Consider the following 20928-nt stretch of genomic DNA (forward strand, 5'->3'; position numbering starts at 1 on the left):
CATATATATATATATATATATATATACACAACACACACACACACACACCCCTATATATATGGAAACCAATAAAGTAGAAGAAAAATTCAGCTATACTAAATTAGATATTGCATTTCAAAAACCATTGGCATAATTCTGGACCAAAGTAAAAAACAATTATCATGATTTAGAATGTACAGTCAACCAACACTTCCTTAGTCTGGGATCTACATATTTTGATTGTTTTCTTTCCCTACTAGGTAGGGCATGAAAAACAAGTATCAAAATAAGTCAAACTGGCAGCAGGCTTTTAAATAGCTTTATTAGGAAAAATACAGCAAGACACATAATAGTAAAGCTCCCAAGAATCCAGGACAAGGAAAAAATAATGAAGCTGGCAAGAGGGAAGAAACAGATAACATTCAAAGGAAAGCCAATCAGGCTGACATCAGACTTCTCCGAAGAAACACTACGGGCAAGGAGAGAGTGGAGGGACATAGTCAACAGACTCCAAGAAAACAGATGCCAACCAAGAATACTCTATCCCGCAAAGCTCTCCTTCCTCTTTGAAGAAAGAATATGGACCTTCCCAGACAAACAGAAACTCTGGAATTTCATTACAACTAAACCCCCACTCCAAAAAATACTACAAGGAGTCCTAAAGCCAGAACCTCAGAGGGATGAATAACAATGAAAGAAGGCCAAAAAAAAAAAAAAGTTATTAAAAGAATAAATAAATAAAATCAAAGGAAAGACAATCACAATGGCAAATACAGATGCTAACATATCAATATTAACTCTAAATGTAAATGGACTAAACTCTTCAATAAAAAGACATAGAGTTGCAGCCTGGATTAAGAAACAAAACCCAACCTTTTGCTGTCTCCAGGAAACACATTTAGCTACAAAAGATAAAAATAGGCTCAAAGTTAAAGGATGGAAAACAATCCTACAAGCAAATGGACCAAAAAAGAAAGCAGGAACAGCTATACTTATATCAGATAAAACAGATTTCAAACTCAAAAAGATAAAAAGAGACCCCAATGGTCACTACATTATGATCAAGGGGACAATACTTCAAGAAGAAATAACACTCATTAACATATACTCACCAAACGAAGGAGCACCAAAATATATCAGACAACTGTTGTCCTCTCTGAAAACAGACATCAGAGAAAACACATACGTAGTGGGAGACTTCAACACACCACTATCAACAATGGATAGATCAACAAGACAAAAAATAAGTAAAGAAACCAAAGCTCTAAATAAGGACCTAGAGCAATTGGGCTTAACAGACATCTATAGAACACTAAACCCCCCAAAAAACGGAGTACACATTTTTCTCAAGCGCACATGGATCATTCTCCAGGATCGATCACATACTGGGGCACAAGACAAACATCAACAGATACACCAAGATTAAAATCATATCAACCATCTTTTCTGACCATGAAGGCATCAAACTAGAAATAAACCATAAAAAGAAGGCAAGGAACTTTCCTACCTCGTGGAGATTAAAAACCACACTACTGGAAGACCACTGGACTAATGAGGAAATCAAAGAAGAAATTAAAAAATTTTTTGAATTGAACGACAAGGAGGACACCAATATCCTAAATGTATGGGATGCAGCAAAAGCAGTAATAAGAGGAAAATATATAGCAATAGAAGCTCACATCAAGAAACAAGAAAGAACTCAAAGAAACAACCTAATCTCGAAGCTCAAAGATCTAGAAAAAGAACAACAAAAAAACCCCAAAACCAGTAGAAGAAAAGAAATAATAAAAACCAAAGCAGAAATAAATGAAATTGAAACTAAAAAAACAATCCAAAAGATCAATGAAACCAAGAGCTGGTTCTTTGAAAAAATCAATAAAATAGACAAACCCCTAGCCAGGCTCACAAAGGAAAAAAGGGAGAAAGCACAAATAAACAGGATCATCAATGAAAGAGGAGAAATCACAACGGACACAGCAGAAATCAAAAGAATAATCAGTAACTACTATGAACAGTTATATGGAAACAAGTTTAACAATCTAGAGGAGATGGACAAATTCCTACAACTCTACAATCACCCAAAGCTAGATAAAGAAGAAATAGAACACCTAAACAGACCAATTACAATTAGCGAAATTGAAATGGTAATCAAAAACCTCCCCAAAAACAAAAGCCCAGGACCTGATGGATTTACAAATGAATTCTACCAAACATTCAGAGATGAATTAGTGCCTATCCTTCACAAACTCTTCCAAAAAATTGAGAAGGAAGGCACAATACCAAACACGTTCTATGAAGCCAACATTACACTAATACCAAAACCGAACAAGGACAACACAAAAAAGGAAAACTACAGGCCAATCTCCCTAATGAACACTGATGCAAAAATCCTCAATAAAATTTTAGCTATCAGAATCCAACAATGTATCCATAAGATAATTCACCACGACCAAGTAGGATTCATTCCAGGGACACAAGGATGGTTCAACATCCAAAAATCAATCAACGTTATCCAACACATCAACAAAAAGAAATATAAAAACCATATGATAATATCAATAGATGCTGAGAAAGCTTTCGACAAAGTGCAACACCCATTCATGATAAAAGCCCTTGAAATTCTTGGGATACAAGGAACATACCTCAACATCATAAAGGCCATCTATGACAAGCCAACAGCTAGTATCATTCTCAATGGTGAAAAGCTGAAAGCAATTCCATTAAGATCTGGAACAAGACAAGGATGTCCACTCTCACCACTGCTTTTCAATATAATACTGGAAGTCCTAGCCAGGGCAATAAGACAAGAGAAAGACATCCAAGGAATCCAAATAGGAAAAGAAGAAGTCAAACTATCACTATTTGCAGACGATATGATATTATACATAGAGAACCCCAAAAACTCCACAGAAAAACTAATTCAACTCATCAATCAGTTCAGTAAAGTGGCAGGATACAAAATCAACACGCAGAAGTCAGTAGCCTTCCTATACACAAACAATAAATCTGAAGAAGAAGAAATCAAAAAAACCATCCCTTTTGTTATTGAAACAAAAAAAAATCAAATATTTGGGAATAAATCTAACAAAAGAGGTAAAGGACCTATACAAAGAAAACTATAAAACACTGTTAAAAGAAATAGAAGAAGACACAAAGAAATGGAAAAACATCCCCTGCTCATGGATTGGAAGAATAAACATTATTAAAATGGCCATCCTTCCAAAAGCAATATACAGATTCAATGCTATTCCAATCAAAATTTCAATGTCATTCTTCAAAGAAATAGAACAATTATTGATGAAATTCATATGGAATCACAAAAAACCCCGAATAGCCAAAGCTCTCCTGAAAAAAAAAAGAAGGGAATGGAGGCATCACACTCCCAGACTTCAAACTATACTACAAAGCCATAATCATCAAAACTGCATGGTATTGGAACAAGAACAGACACACAGACCAATGGAATCGAATAGAAAATCCAGAAATAAACCCACAGGTTTATGGTCAACTAATCTTTGACAAAGGAGCAAAGACTATGCATTGGAGCAAAGAAAGTTTGTTCAATAAATGGTGCTGGGAAAATTGGGTCTCTACATGCAAAAGAATGAAGCTTGACCACTACCTCACACCATACACAAAAATCAACTCAAAATGGATTAAAGAACTAGACATAAGACCTGAAACCATAAAATATATAGAAGGAAATATAGGCGAAACACTACGTGATTTGCACATCAAAGACATCTTTACAGACACATTACCCAAAGCAGTGATAGTGAAGGCAAAGATAAACAGCTGGGACTACATCAAATTAAAGAGCTTCTGCACAGCAAAAGAGACAATAACAAAAACAAAGAGAAACCCCACCAACTGGGAGAACATTTTTGCACACAACACTAATGATAAAGGACTGATCACAAAAATCTGCAAAGAGCTGATGAGACTCAACAACAACAAAGAAAATAATCCAGTCAAAAATGGGCAGAAGAGCTAAAAAGAAACTTCTCTGAAGAGGAAATGCAAATGGCCAACAGGCATATGAAAAAATGTTCAACATCACTTGTCATCAGGGAAATGCAAATCAAAACTACCATGAGATACCATCTTACCTACCAGTGAGAATGGCACATATTAAAAAAACTAGCAACAACAAATGTTGGCGAGGGTGTGGAGAAAAAGGAACTCTCCTGCACTGTTGGTGGGAGTGCAAACTGGTCCAACCACTATGGAGAGCTGTGTGGAGATTTCTGGACCTACTAAACATAGAGCTTCCATATGATCCAGCAATTCCACTCCTAGGTATTTACCCAAAGGACACAGAAACATCAATTCCAAAGAACACCTGCACCCCTATGTTTATAGCAGCACTGTTTACAATAGCTAAGCTTTGGAAACAACCCAAATGCCCAAAAATAGATGACTGGATCAAGAAGATGTGGTACATATACACCATGGAATATTACTCAGCATTCAAAAAAGATAAACACATGCAATTTGCAGCAACATGGATGGCACTGGAAGGGATCATGCTCAGTGAAATAAGCCAAAAAGAAAAAGAAAAATACCGGATGGTCTCACTCATAGCAGGAATCTAGAAAACTTAAATAAGGGACCAGGAAAATGAATAACTATAAGAAAGTAAAAATCAAAATCAACAAAAAACTATGAACCAGAGACACTTTTAGGGGGGCGGGGGCGGGAGGGGAGGGATTGGGGTCAGAATGGGGGTCTGCAATTGTATGGGGAATATAACAATAAAATTTATTATCTAAAAAAAATAGCTTTATTACAAACTGTTTATCAACATTTCAAGAAATAACCAGCTACATTCAATCATCCTGTCCTTATTATGTTATTCATAATACAGTTAACAAGAACACAAAGACATTTTGCAATCATTTAGTATATGAAATTAAAATTACTAAAATATTTATCTTAAATTCTTATTTCAGTGGTCATTTTCCACTTTTTTAATAATATACATGAGTATATTGGAGTGGGACATGTCTATAATGTGTAAGTAAATGCACATTCAATGGGAAAATGTATTAAAAAATGTTTCCTGAGAGGGTACACGATGGAAAAGGTTGGAGTCCTCTGGAATGTGAAGGAAGAGACAATGTGAGATGCCTAATAAAGATTGACTTAATTATCCTGCGTGAGAGACTGTATTTGAGGCCTGAGGAGAGAGTCAGGGATGACTCAGGTTAGGTCTGTTTTATTCACAGGACATGGGTGGAGTAGGTTGGGTTCCATCCAACCCAAGAGACATTAAGAAGCAATGAGAGATGGAGGAGTCTCAGCGGAGATAAGAGAGTAGATTGTGTTATGAAAGGGAGCATATGTGATGTATATGATGTACATGACTAGGAAAACACACTGTTGAAGTCTGAGGCACATTCATGCTGAGAGGGCAGCAAGGTGAAATGGAGCCAGGAAAGAAAACAGGAGAAAAACTGAAGAAGCAGAAAATCACAAAAGCCAAGGAAGGTGGGAGATTCAAGAAAAGAGGCCTGGTCAACAGCGTTTAAAGTGGTAGAGTGAAGGAAGATGTGGCCAGAGAAAATACTACCAGCAACTGTTTTTATTCAGACATAACTGGAATAACTTTGAATGTTTACTACTTTCAACATCATCCTCACAGGTCATGGGTTTTTCCACTACCAGGAGTAACAATAATAGCAGCTACATTTATTGAATGTCTTACAACATGTCAGGCATTAAAAAAGGCAGCCTACACGAACATTTCATTCAGTCCCCACAATAACTCCTAAGATAGCTAAGCACTAATCCTTTTCTGAGGATGAGTAAACTGAAGTTCAGAGAGTCTAACTTGCCCAAGCTCACATACATGGTGGCTAACATTTATTGTGAGTTGATGATGCGTTATTCTTAGAGTTTTGCATGCATTAACTCATTTTATCTTCACAGGACTCCATGAGATAGCTACCTTTATTATTTATTTCCCTTATTTCTCTCTCTTTTCAAAGGGTTAAAAAGAAGTAAGGCATAGAAACAAAGTTATCCAACCTGGTCATATCAATTTTGACATCAGGATTTGAACCCAGATCACCAATTCCAGAATCCACACCTTTGACCGCTATGCCACATTGGTTAGAAGACTACAGAACAGGCTCTGAAGGTAATTCCAAAAACATTTAGAGCAAAGACTTCTTCATTCGAATAAATATAGAAATTCTTAAATTGACCACTTTAGAAGGGCACCTTTACGGATCTAACATGGCAGGCAAAGGGTGCCTCACTTATGGCCACTAGATGGCAGCAGAGCACCAGACACTGAAGCGGAGATTGGCTCTCAAGAGCATGTGCTGTAGAATAGGGTGAACTTGTGATTCACAGTCAAAGGAAGACCAGTATTGGTCAACAGAAAAAAATGTGGTCAAGAAGTGTGAAAGTGTATTCTAGGGCCTCCGTGGTGGTGCAAGGGGTTAAGTTCAGTGCTATGAAGCTATCCACAGCTTCTGCAGCACAAGTTTGATACATTGCCAGGGAGCTAACCCATATATGATGAAGCAGACCTCTCCTCTCTTCCCCGCTGCTCCCCTCAGCAGTGTATTTCAACAGATCCACCTGTTCTGCTCCCCACTCTGTCTCTGGTGAAGCCTCTTACCACCACACCTCTGACCTGTACCCCAGTTCTTGTGTGCATAAATGAATAAATCTTTAAAAAAAAAAAGAGTGTACTCCAGTTAAAAGGTCCAAGTCTGACCAGAGTAAGTGACTAGCCAGCAGTGTCTCTGAAGAAGATCCAAAATTGAGCTTTTCTAGACCCAAAAATAGCCCACTGACTCCTACCAAATAAAACATAAAGCCTAAAATAGGATTAACATATAGTGAAAGCAGGAATGATATGATAAACATATAGTGTGTATAAAGGAGGAAACTTTAAATACCTTTGTTAATAATCAGAAGTCATTACCTTGTGTTTTATACAAGTGATGGTCTTCTCCCAGGCTTATCTTGGTTGGGCAGTGATCTAAACTTGTGTCACCTTTAGACAGTTTTATCTTTTGGGAGAATATATAAGAAAGGTTATTTCCATATATCCTTAATTTATCAATGGATGATTTATTCTTGCTTTTTTCCTTCTGCTTCTGCCCCCAGATTGCCATGTCCCACTTCCTCCTCCTTCCTTAGATTTCTAGTTTCTTTTCCCCATGGAAAGCATAAACCACAGTTTCTAAAACTGTGCTGCTGAAGGGAGCTTGTCTGAGCACTTGTTTTCAAATCCCAAAATCTCACGTGCTGTTTAATTTTGAAAATGTTTTGTGTTCTATTCCATAATACACCCTTGCTAGTTTTCATATAAAGTAATGGTTCTTTCCCCTACTCCTTAAATATTTCAGCTAAATGGAGCTCCAGAACATTATGCAGGAATCTTGCATCTCCCTGGCACATACTTGGCCCCTTGGGGACCCAGGTGCCCCTAAATTCCAGAAGTAGTCATGGGTCTTCCCCAGAAGGGGAGATGGTCACAACTGACATTTTCCCCTCAAAGTTTCTGCCCCATTTTCTCCATCAGGATATTCATCCACTCTAGTTTCAGTTAATCTCAAGTGAGTTTTTGTTTGTTTTTTAACCTACTTGCCTCTCAGTAAATCTTACCCCAGAAGATTTCTAATTCTCTCATTCTAATTTATAATTTCTAGTTCCAGTTACCTCAGGAATATTATCACTTCCCTGTGCTCTCTCTTCCATTAGAAGCAAATACACAATAGGATAACTTTAGTTATAATTATCAATCAAAGTAAAGTATTAAGTTTGGAATTAGACAGTCTGAAGAAAAAGTAATCAACATCACAAGTTCACTCAAATTTTCACGCCCATCCCATTCATAGCCATATCTTTCTTAAAGTTGCTTTTCTTCGAGCTTCGCCATTCATCAATAAGTAGAAATAATCTCTCATTTAATTACTTTTCAGTTTTGTTTGTTCATAGATGTTATGTTGCTCTTTCCTACTATTGCTATGCAAAATATGCAAAATTTTGATTACAATAGAAGACCTAAAATTAGGTAACCCCCCCAACTTGAGATCCTATAATTTATAAGCAACTGATGTACAATTGAGTATTCATAATACAAATTATTTGTGTGTTTTGACTTGCTCCTACAGGAGCAAATATTAATTCCAAGGTCACAGTAATTGTAATTTCTGGTTTGATATAGGCCGGCAAGCATCATAATAACTCTCAAAGCACTTATAGGTTGAATGAATACATGAATTGTGAATTTCCGTGTTCATCTGAATTAAAAAACTTTTAAAGTATGTATTAGTACCTATGTTTATGTATATAAGTTATACAGTGTATGTAAGCAAACAGGATGGATTAAAAAAACTCCCTGTTATTTACCTTACTGAGAGGTTTCCAGGAGAGATCTAGATGTAAAAATGTAGAGGGTACATCAAAAGGAATTTCAATAACCTCTTCTTTCTTTTTCTCTGTTGTTTGGGGGGTTGAAACTTTTTGTGTTCTGATATCCCAAAAACATATTGTGCTTTAAAAAAAAGTTCAACATTTTTGAAAATTAAGAACCAGTATATAAATTATTGCAGTAATGTTAATCATGCATTCATCTTAAAATGAATAAATGATGAAAGGTAATAAAAATATTAAATGGTTTTGTGTCATCAAAGTGCAAATCTCGAAGTAAATCACAGATCACATATGACATTTTAAATTGTTTTAAATATATTTTGTAGCTGGTTTAAAACTGTTTTTCAAAATTACATAGCTCTTCTTGAATTTTATTTATAGCTTTAAATTACATCATATGTGAAGCAGTTTTGTTAAAGACAACTTCAGTTAACCTTTCCCTATAAATCACATACATTCTTTACTAATGGATCTTCATTTATTCTCATTCTATAAGATCATATTATGGCTGGAGTATAGAGGTTAGATTTGCTGAGTTTTCTCTATAATTTAATTTTTCTAAATGAATAAACTTTTTTTGGGAACTTATCAACATTGGATGGAAATATATCCAGAATATTCCAAAATATTTCCAAACTCAATGGCCATCATTATAAACAACAATCAAGGGACTGTGTCTTCAATATGGAACATGTGATTTTTTTTGTTTTTTTTAATAAATTTTATTTTTATATTCCCCATACAATTGCAACCCCCTTATTTTGACCCCAATCCCTCCCCTCCCCGCCCCTCACCCCCCACCCCCCATAGAGTGTCTCTGGTTCATAGTTTTTTGTTGATTTTGATTTTCACTTTCTTATAGTTATTCATTTTCCTGGTCCCTTATTTAAGTTTTCTAGATTCCTGCTATGAGTGAGACCATCCGGTATTTTTCTTTTTCTTTCTGGCTTATTTTGCTGAGCATGATCCCTTCCAACGCCATCCATGTTGCTGCAAATTGCATGTGTTTATCTTTTTTGAATGCTGAGTAATATTCCATGGTGTATATGTACCACATCTTCTTGATCCAGTCATCTATTTTGGGGCATTTGGGTTGTTTCCAAAGCTTAGCTATTGTAAACAGTGCTGCTATAAACATAGGGGTGCAGGTGCTCTTTGGAATTGATGTTTCTGTGTCCTTTGGGTAAATACCTAGCAGTGGAATTGCTGGATCATATGGAAGCTCTATGTTTAGTAGGTCCAGAAATCTCCACACAGCTCTCCATAGTGGTTGGACCAGTTTGCACTCCCACCAACAGTGCAGGAGAGTTCCTTTTTCTCCACAACCTCGCCAACATTTGTTGTTGCTAGTTTTTTTAATATGTGCCATTCTCACTGGTGTAAGATGGTATCTCATGGTAGTTTTGATTTGCATTTCCCTGATGACAAGTGATGTTGAACATTTTTTCATATGCCTGTTGGCCATTTGCATTTCCTCTTCAGAGAAGTTTCTTTTTAGCTCTTCTGCCCATTTTTTGACTGGATTATTTTGTTTGTGTTGAATCTCATCAGCTCTTTGCAGATTTTTGTGATCAGTCCTTTATCATGAGTGTTATGTGCAAAAATGTTCTCCCAGTTGGTGGGGTTTCTCTTTGTTTTTGTTACTGTCTCTTTTGCTGTGCAGAAGCTCTTTAATTTGATGTAGTCCCAGCTGTTTATCTTTGCCTTCACTATCACTGCTTTGGGTGATGTGTCTGTAAAGATGTCTTTGATGTGCAAATCACGTAGTGTTTCGCCTATATTTCCTTCTATATATTTTATGGTTTCAGGTCTTATGTCTAGTTCTTTAATCCATTTTGAGTTGATTTTTGTGTATGGTGTGAGGTAGTGGTCAAGCTTCATTCTTTTGCATGTAGCAACCCAGTTTTCCTAGCACCATTTCCATTTATTGAACAAACTTTCTTTGCTCCAATGCATAGTCTTTGCTCCTTTGTCAAAGATTAGTTGACCATAAATCTGTGGGTTTATTTCTGGATTTTCTATTAGATTCCATTGGTCTGTGTGTCTGTTCTTGTTCCAATACCATGCTGTTTTGATTATTATGGCTTTGTAGTATTGTTTGAAGTCTGGGAGTGTGATGCCTCCATTCTCTTCTTTTTTTTTTTTTTTCAGGAGAGCTTTGGCTATTCAGGGATTTTGGTGATTCCATATGAATTTCATCAATAATTGTTCTATTTCTTTGAAGAATGACATTGAAATTTTTATTGGAATAGCATTGAATCTGTATATTGTTTTTGGTAGGATGGACATTTTAATAATGTTTATTCTTCCAATCCATGAGCAGGGGATGTCTTTCCATTTCTTTGTGTCTTCTTCTATTTTTTTTAACAGTGTTTTATAGTTTTCTTTGTATATGTCCTTTACCTCTTTTGTTAGATTTATTCCCAAGTATTTGATTTTTTTTTGTTTCGATAATAAAAGGGATTTTTTTATTTCTTCTTCTTCAGATTTATTGTTTGTGTATAGGAAGGCTACTGACTTTTGCGTGTTGATTTTGTATCATGCCACTTTACTGAACTGATTGATGAGTTGAATTAGTTTTTCTGTGGAGTTTTTGGGGTTCTCTATATATATTATCATATCATCTGCTAATAGCGATAGTTTGACTTCTTCTTTTCCTATTTGGATTCCTTGTCTTTTTCTTGTCTTATTGCTCTGGGTAGGACTTCCAGTATTATATTGAAAAGCAGTGGTGAGAGTGGACATCCTTGTCTTGTTCTAGATCTTAATGGAAATGCTTTCAACTTTTCACCATTGAGAATGATACTAGCTGTTGGCCTGTCATATATGGTTTAATGATGTTGAGGTAGGAACATGTGATGTTTTGAGTGTCAAATTCATGGGGCTCTTTCTGAGACCTGAGTCAGCAATCCCTTTGATTCAGCAATGCCATTACTTACTAGTTATAGAATATGGTATAGAATATTGTTTTATTTATATATGTCCATGCATATATAACAAACACATATATAGTGAGTTATAGATCGATAACATGTTTTCCTTCAGAGCCTCTATTTCCTCTCTCTGTATTTTTCAAGGTTGTTGCCAACATCAAAGTAGTCAACTTATTAAAGCACCTAGTAGAATACAGGCATAAGCTCCCAATGATTTTTTTTTTTCTAATAGATTTATGTTGTTTCCTTAATCTAACCATGGTCAATTTCTATTGCTTGCAACCACAGAATTTTACCCAATACATGTCCACAGGATTAACCATGTCTTCCTGTTTCTATTGGGTCAAAGCTGTTTAGATGGTAATATTTTGGCAGTACTGGGATGCTAGATATATACTATTACTCTTCAAATCGCTTACTTCATTATGATTTATTTGTTGTATAAATAGGGAGATACAAATTTACTTAAATGAACATTATTCAACATAGTTACCAAATTGTTTATCAAAACTTTTTTATAAATATGCAATAAAAATGTAAAACTTCCATTTTAAAAAAGCTTTCCCAATTATGTCATAAGCCTGTAGTTGAGATAAAATTGAATGTTAATTAATATATACTGCAAATTTACAAAAATGAGAATATGAATAAGCAGAATAACTATGGACAATGTTACATAACATTATCAAGTATGAAATCTAGTTCATTCTTTTTACAATATTTATAGCTATAAAATATTTTTTTAAAAACCAACAAAATGTATAAATCCTATCCTTGAGTTATTTTTTTTTTTAAATTTTATTGTTATATTCCCCATACAATTGCAGCCCCCCCATTCTGACCCCAATCCCTCCCCTCCCGCCCCCGCCCCCCTAAAAGTGTCTCTGGTTCATAGTTTTTTGTTGATTTTGATTTTCTCTTTCTTATAGTTATTCATTTTCCTGGTCCCTTATTTAAGTTTTCTAGATTCCTGCTATGAGTGAGACCATCCGGTATTTTTCTTTTTCTTTTTGGCTTATTTCGCTGAGCATGATCCCTTCCAGCGCCATCCATGTTGCTGCAAATTGCATGTGTTTATCTTTTTTGAATGCTGAGTAATATTCCATGGTGTATATGTACCACATCTTCTTGATCCAGTCATCTATTTTTGGGCATTTGGGTTGTTTCCAAAGCTTAGCTATTGTAAACAGTGCTGCTATAAACATAGGGGTGCAGGTGTTCTTTGGAATTGATGTTTCTGTGTCCTTTGGGTAAATACCTAGCAGTGGAATTGCTGGATCATATGGAAGCTCTATGTTTAGTAGGTCCAGAAATCTCCACACAGCTTTCCACAGTGGTTGGACCAGTTTGCACTCCCACCAGCAATGCAGGAGAGTTCCTTTTTCTCCACACCCTCGCCAGCATTTGTTGTTGCTAGTTTTTTTAATATGTGCCATTCTCACTGGTGTAAGATGGTATCTCATGGTAGTTTTGATTTGCATTTCCCTGATGGCAAGTGATGTTGAACATTTTTTCATATGCCTGTTGGCCATTTGCATTTCCTCTTCAGAGAAGTTTCTTTTTAGCTCTTCTGCCCATTTTTTGACTGGATTATTTTCTTTGTTGTTGTTGAGTCTCATCAGCTCTTTGCAGATTTTTGTGATCAGTCCTTTATCATGAGTGTTGGGTGCAAAAATGTTCTCCCAGTTGGTGGGGTTTCTCTTTGTTTTTGTTATTGTCTCTTTTGCTGTGCAGAAGCTCTTTAATTTGATGTAGTCCCAGCTGTTTATCTTTGCCTTCACTATCACTGCTTTGGGTGATGTGTTTGTAAAGATGTCTTTGATGTGCAAATCACGTAGTGTTTCGCCTATATTTCCTTCTATATATTTTATGGTTTCAGGTCTTATGTCTAGTTCTTTAATCCATTTTGAGTTGATTTTTGTGTATGGTGTGAGGTAGTGGTCAAGCTTCATTCTTTTGCATGTAGCGACCCAGTTTTCTCAGCACCATTTATTGAACAAACTTTCTTTGCTCCAATGCATAGTCTTTGCTCCTTTGTCAAAGATTAGTTGACCATAAATCTGTGGGTTTATTTCTGGATTTTCTATTCGATTCCATTGGTCTGTATGTCTGTTCTTGTTCCAATACCATGCAGTTTTGATGATTATGGCTTTGTAGTATACTTTGAAGTCTTGGAGTGTAATGCCTCCATTCCCTTCTTTTTTTTTCAGGAGAGCTTTGGCTATTCGGGGTTTTTTGTGATTCCATATGAATTTCATCAATAATTGTTCTATTTCTTTGAAGAATGACATTGAAATTTTGATTGGAATAGCATTGAATCTGTATATTGCTTTTGGAAGGATGGCCATTTTAATAATGTTTATTCTTCCAATCCACGAGCAGGGGATGTCTCTCCATTTCTTTGTGTCTTCTTCTATTTCTTTTAACAGTGTTTTATAGTTTTCTTTGTATAGGTCCTTTACCTCTTTTGTTAGATTTATTCCCAAATATTTGATTTTTTTTGTTTCAATAACAAAAGGGATGGTTTTTTTGATTTCTTCTTCTTCAGATTTATTGTTTGTGTATAGGAAGGCTACTGACTTCTGCGTGTTGATTTTGTATCCTGCCACTTTACTGAACTGATTGATGAGTTGAATTAGCTTTTCTGTGGAGTTTTTGGGGTTCTCTATGTATAATATCATATCGTCTGCAAATAGTGATAGTTTGACTTCTTCTTTTCCTATTTGGATTCCTTGGATGTCTTTCTCTTGTCTTATTGCCCTGGCTAGGACTTCCAGTATTATATTGAAAAGCAGTGGTGAGAGTGGACATCCTTGTCTTGTTCCAGATCTTAATGGAATTGCTTTCAGCTTTTCACCATTGAGAATGATACTGGCTGTTGGCTTGTCATAGATGGCCTTTATGATGTTGAGGTATGTTCCTTGTATCCCAAGAATTTCAAGGGCTTTTATCATGAATGGGTGTTGCACTTTGTCGAAAGCTTTCTCAGCATCTATTGATATTATCATATGGTTTTTATATTTCTTTTTGTTGATGTGTTGGATAACGTTGATTGATTTTCGGATGTTAAACCATCCTTGTGCCCCTGGAATGAATCCTACTTGGTCGTGGTGAATTATCTTATGGATACATTGTTGGATTCTGATGGCTAAAATTTTATTGAGGATTTTTGCATCAGTGTTCATTAGGGAGATTGGCCTGTAGTTTTCCTTTTTTGTGTTGTCCTTGTTCGGTTTTGGTATTAATGTAATGTTGGCTTCATAGAACGTGTTTGGTATTGTCCCTTCCTTCTCAATTTTGTGGAAGAGTTTGTGAAGGATCCTATCCTTGAGTTAAATGAGGATTATTTTCATGATTTAATTATATTCTTCACAAGAATTTTAGAACACTGTTTGTGAGGGTAAATTCATTTGTGAGAGTAGCCCTTAGCTGACCAACAGCTTTGATTTTTGGCAGATTTTGGGAGCCAACAGCTGATCGACCTTGTGCGGCTCTGTAAGCTCGTGTTTCTCCTTTTCTGTGTAGAAGATCTCACTTTTCTGGCGCCAGGGCTTACTCAGCTGCTGCTTCTTGAAATAAGGTCAGTAAAGTTCTTTTGGGATTTTCACATCACTGATAATCAGTTTTGGTGGAGGTGGCGATGACCTATTTATGGTGTGTCCTAAGCTGGGGAACTCGATTGAGGGACAGAGGTCCAATCACAAGTAGCAAAACACTGCTCAGTTGCTTCCAGAAAACCACCCTCTTGCCTCTCTGGTGCCCTGAAGGATGATCAGATTGGTCCCAGGAGTGATGCAGGCTTGCAGTTTTCCCGAGTGCTGACTGGAGGGTTTTTGCCGAGACTCAATAGCTTTTCAAGTACATTTTCAGGCAGACAGATTCTAGTCATTTCCCCAAATGGTTTTATGACAGTAGCAAGAATCTTCTCCATCTTTTTCTTTACAAACCTGGATTTAGCCGCTCAATACTTCTCTTACAGAACCTTTCCGGAACACACAGCAGATTGGGAGAATCTGCCAATTCATCTGAGTAGGGCAGGGTTTCCACTGCAGTGGGGCTTCCCCATTCTTGGGGGGATTGGCCTTGGCCTTCTGAACCTCGCCACCAGCATCAGCCTGCTTGGCTGCAGTGTCCTCTCTTTAGTAGCCACCTTCTTAGCTTTTTCACCCATCATCTTGCAAGATGGGAAAGATTATATTAATTTTATACTACAATAAAGTTGGTGTAAGGTCAGGAAGGGACACGGTGCAGGTTTTCTAGGATCTAGCAGACCGGGTAAAGGAGGAGTCAGAGTCCTTAGTGGCTTTTTGCAGGTCTTTTTATTGGGATTTACCCGATACACAGCAGGCAGGGGTGCTGGGGGGCCGGGAGGATGGCAGGCCTCCCAGCCCCTAGCAAGTCTTCACTCTATCTGGGCTCTCCGGCCTTCTCTCAGCTTCTGCTTCTCTTGCTTCTCTCTCAGCTTCTCTTTCCGCTTCTGCTGGTGGCCCCGTGATGCCGCCCTTAAAAGCCCAGTCTTAGCCCAGGTGAATCCCATCTACCTATGCCCACACCCTATTCCAGGTGCCCGCCATCAGGCATGCATTCAGGACCGCAAGGATCCATCATCTATCCTGATGGCGGGAGAGCAGAAAAGCCTGACATTTTTCCTTACCCTACAGTTGGGTTTTTTGTTGGTTTTTTTTTTTTTTTTTTGGTGGGAGCAGTCACAAGTTTAGAGAGAGAAGTATACAACTCCCACAGGGGAGAGGGTCACCTGCGAGGTACCCCTAGTTACTACAATAAAGATTATTTAAGGAACAGAAGAAACATCTAAGAAAATATACACAGTGTGTGAAAACATAGTAGATATTGTTTAAAATAAGACATACCAATCAGCTGAACACGTGACAAGTTGGCAGGCTATCCCACTTCGATTTTCAAAGACAGAACCCAATCTGTTTATCTATTTTTCAAACACAAGAAGTTAGTTGTGTCCCTAGAGCAGTAATGACCTCTTAATTTTTTTTACATTTTTAATATTTTCCTTGCTTTAGATTTTATTAAAAGAGCATAACATTATCAAAGAAATTTGATAGTTTTAAAATGAGATCGAAGACATCTATTCTTTTCCAGTCTTTTTTTTTTTTCATAGTTGTTTATTGATTTTGATTTTCACTTTCTTATAGATATTCATTTTCCTGGTCCTTTATTTAAGTTTTCTAGATTCCTGCTATGAGTGAGACCATCCGGTATTTTTCTTTTTCTTTCTGGCTTATTTCGCGGAGCATGATCCCTTCCAGCGCCATCCATGTTGCTGCAAATTGCATGTGTTTATCTTTTTTGAATGCTGAGTAATATTCCATGGTGTATATTTATTTATTTATACATACAAGCACTGGGTACAGTCAGAAGCATGGGAGGGTGAGAGAATTCACAGAATTCACCATAGCAGGGAGCAGAGCAGGCAGAAGGACCGAAGTACACTGCTGAGGGGAGCAGCAGGCGGCAGGAGAGGTCTGCACGCCATGTGGGACCCACCTCCGGTGGCCAGGGAGTAGCCAGGGATTGAACCGGCACTAAAGAGACTGCTGGCAGCTTTGCAACCCAGCGCTCAACCGCTGCGCCACTGGAGAGGCCCCTTTTCCAGTCTTTTTTTTTTTACAGAAACACTTTAATATAGTTTTAATTAGTATGCATATATACTTCTATCCAGAGCTTTTTTAGTTGATTTGAACATTTACCTATATACTCATAAATCATTCCAATAATTTTAGAGCATACTTATGACATTAAACGTATTAATATATTGTATTTTCATTATCTGTTATTATTAGGAATGTAGATTCTGTTTTTCACTGTTGATTGTAAGCCTGAATAAAGGAGATTTTATGAGGTGGTTAAGCAGTTAGCATCATTAAAAAAGAGATTGTTAATTAAATTAGATCCCAACAGCGTGCGGTAAATGCTGTGGAGCCTGAATTCCTTCAGTAATTAGACCCAACTCTGGTAGCCCCGGAGGATTCGAGGGAGGGTTAATGACTCCTTAGGGTTCTCTAAGGTCCAAAATGCAAGGTTTCTTGGGAAATGAGGTGAAAGACTTTGTGGCAAGTTGTGAAGGTGCCACTCTGGGATCAATGGGGACCTGTCTTTCCCCAATTCCCTACCCTCGTGGAACTCAAGAGCAAAATAGTAAAACACAAGAGTGATAGTGGGAGCGGCAGGAGAGACCCTGCAGGCAGCAGAGGAGCTGGGACCCTGCAAATCTAGGCCAGGGCTGCAGCCTGAACCAGCTCATGTTCAGGCAAAGGCTGCAGCTTCTCCTGGGGTCTGATCAGCGCCCCCCCACCCCGAACTTACTTTGCCCCTTCCTCTAATGAGGCTTCCCACTGAATGAGGTGAGACCCCAGAGATGTGCTTGCTCTGGGGTTTTATGTTTTAATGATTTTTAAGAACTTAATAATAATACAGTATTTTGGGAAATGGAAGGCTTTGTTTAAACATTTTTTGTTTTAAAGATTTATTTATGGATACAAAACTGGGGTGCAAGCCAGAGGTACAAGGGGTGTGTGTGTGTGTGTGTGTGTGTGTGTGTGTATGTGTGTGTGTGTGTGTGTGTGTGTGTGAGAGAGAAAGAGAGAGAGAGAGAGAGAGAGAGAGAGAGAGAAAGAGAGAGAGAGGATTCACCAGAAAGAGACGAACAGGAGATATTGGGAGCAGTGGTTCCATCAGTAGAAGTCTGCTATGCCATGGGTGTTGCTCCCTGGCCGGCTGGGGATCGAACTCGGGGATCGAACTTGTGCTGCAGTGGCTGGCGACAGCTTGACAGAGCTGTCTTTAACCCCTGCAACACCAGGGAGGCCCCGGGAAATGAAAAGCTTTAAAATGCAATAAATTATTCTACCTTAGAAATCTTTTCCAATCATATTTCATGGATACACTTTGACATGATTTATTAAGGTGTACATGTAATTTAATCTTAGGACACAAATTGGGTTGTTTCTTAGTATGACACCCCAAAATTTGAATTACTGGCCAAGAGCTTGAACATTTGGATGATTTAAGAATCATATTGACTAATTACCTCACAAAGGATTTTTGTTGGAATAGCAATGTATACTGATTTCATCATTTCACCCTTTTTAACACAAGGTATGATTTGAAATTTTCATTTAAAAATTAAGTAGGACCCAAATAATACACTACTGTTGTATTATTATTTCTTTGATGTTGAAAAGGGCAAATGATTTTCATGTTTATCTACTAGTTATTTTTCAGTATAATTGTCTTTTGCTTATTTAACGAAAAATTTGTATTTACTACATTTGAGGCAATGTTTTCTTTCATTTTGTTATTTGCTCTTTGCTTTTCATTTAGAAATTAACATATATTTTTTTTCAACATTAATTAGCTTAGAAAATGATCCCCATTCCAGAAATATGACATTATATTCCAATTTGTTGTGCTTTTCCTGTGATTGGTTATCTTTATTTAAATTTATAATCATCTGCATAAATTTGTGTATATACTGTGTGTTGAAACGAGTTCCTTCTCCTGTGTTGTAACTTCATTACCATATGTTAAATATTTATAGAAAACAAACTGCATCTGGGCTATAGATTTTGGTCTGTAATAATGTTTGAAAATATTATTGCTTTGCATAATCCATTTGAATACTTAGTAGGTTTAGTTAACTTTCATAACTCTAATATTCTGACAACTTTTTATTTTAATAGCTTCATATTCTTTGATAATCTCACCTGTTAATTCTGCAATTGAGCCTTTTAATGCCTAATTAAAGTAAGCCTTTAATGCCCTGAATGAAACATTTGGAGATTTACCAGTCCCAAATTTCAAATACCAGACTCTGTCAGTCAAGTACAGAGCTATAAAATCGAACTCCACTATTCACTCATGGTACCTGTTTTCGCCTACCAGGCTCAGACACCCTCAGTTCAAGACTACCTCAACAAATTGCAGATTACTGTCTGTCACAGAGCTTCAGAGTTGCAAGTATGCTCCAAATAGCTGAAATCATAGATTTAAACCCAGAAAGCTTACAGGTGTATAATATTTGCACTCCATTTTTACTTATCAAGCCTTCTTCTTTTCCACTATTGTATTATATCAATAAACCACTGAAGCTGAAATCTTGGCCTTATTCTCTTCCCTAGATCAGACTTGGTCCGATAATAGTGACACAAGGGTTTGATGCCTCATTCCTGGTTACTTTACAATTTAAATGTAAATAAACTGTTGCCTCGAAACATTCTCTTTGAATGAAACATTCTGAAAAGTTCAGCAGGAGAACAATCTGAAGCCACTAAAACTCACCTCAAATGTTTCAGGCAGCCAGTGTATATCTGTAATTGCTTTCTTATGTCCGTTTTCTATTGAGGAGACTGCGCAGTGTCTGATGTACTCTACTTCTTTATTACTGTCTGGTTCAAGGAGAAACATAGGCTGGAAAAATGTTTAAAGAACGTTACCTGCTAATTTCAGAATGTTGATAAATGAACTCATGCTTTCCGCATTCCAATTTAAATTAATAAGAAACATCAGTTCAAAGGAAAAAACATAGTATTTCAACATATTATATATTTAGGTAATAAGATTATCCACTTTCCCCTTCAGTGTATCCTAAGTTTTTTTCTCTAAGCTTAATAAGAATATTTGACCCACTTCCCTAACTAATCAGTGAGATCCCATTTTTGAAGGATTATTTCTCTGTAAGCACAGAAGGTCACAGCTTTTATTTCTTGTTAAGAGACCTGTGGATGTTATGGTCAAAGAACTGGGGGTGAAAGAGATGTACAATATGGTGTGTAAGGACCGAGTTGGGAGCTAAATCCCCTAAGCAGACTCCATGGCTTCATAAAATCAGCATATTTTTATCTGAAAGGATTGTGGACCTTGCATTTCATCCACAAGACAAGCACTGCTTGCTTGAGCTGAAGGCATAGGCCCCAACTCACAGGTCACTTTAGGCAACTCACGCGGTCCTTTTATTTTACTTGACAACAGTATCAATAAAAAAGAACTCGTTTCTGGAAAGGACAGTGCCACTTGTTTTGTGGTGTTTTTAATCAAGGGCCTGCAGAGATGTGATTCGGAACACCCCAAAAGCAGCTGGGTGGGCTAGGGAAATAAGACTTTTCTTCCCCTATCGAGTCTCTAGCTTGGTAAACCTGTCATGCACTTTTGAATAAAATCCTCAATGGATTTTATCTTGTAAATGAAACTTGTAAGTGAAAAGTTCCACAATGCTAACCTTGAGGGTGGCCTTTTTACTTCTACCACTGCCGGTCTTACTGTTATCTATGCGCTCGGCATGTGCGGTTATATCCCATAAAACGATCTAAAACAGAAATAAATGCCATTAAGGTGTATTTTCAGGAAAGAGCTATTTGGATCTTTATTTTATTTTTTTCAAGAGAAAAGGTCAACTTTCAATAACATAAGTATGAAGTCTACAGCCAGCAGGATCTTAAAGATTTTTTTTAAACCTCTTAGTATGTACCCTGATATAGCAGTCACATCCAAGCATAATAAAATTTGGCCTACATCTTAAATAAATCAGCAACTGTTAAACCTAAGATAAAAAAGAATGATTTCTTTTCTATAAAATTGTTTTCAGTGC

At 37.0% G+C, this 20928-nt stretch overlaps 1 protein-coding gene across 1 annotated transcript in view; it reads right to left on the reverse strand.

The window, feature by feature from the left end:
• DNAI3 (dynein axonemal intermediate chain 3) overlaps positions 1–20928 on the reverse strand; it is a gene marked incomplete at both ends in the record, with an annotated part of 62504 nt that overhangs the window by 21279 nt on the left and 20297 nt on the right. The window contains 5 exons of the mRNA XM_084242331.1: positions 6920–7007; positions 8353–8497; positions 16181–16254; positions 19623–19751; positions 20560–20646. Coding sequence (XP_084098457.1) covers positions 6920–7007; positions 8353–8497; positions 16181–16254; positions 19623–19751; positions 20560–20646 — 523 coding nt within the window. The remainder of the gene's footprint in view (positions 1–6919; positions 7008–8352; positions 8498–16180; positions 16255–19622; positions 19752–20559; positions 20647–20928) is intronic.

Source organism: Talpa europaea (genome assembly GCF_964194135.1).
Source record: "Talpa europaea genome assembly, chromosome: 9".
Lineage (NCBI taxonomy): Eukaryota > Metazoa > Chordata > Mammalia > Eulipotyphla > Talpidae > Talpa > Talpa europaea.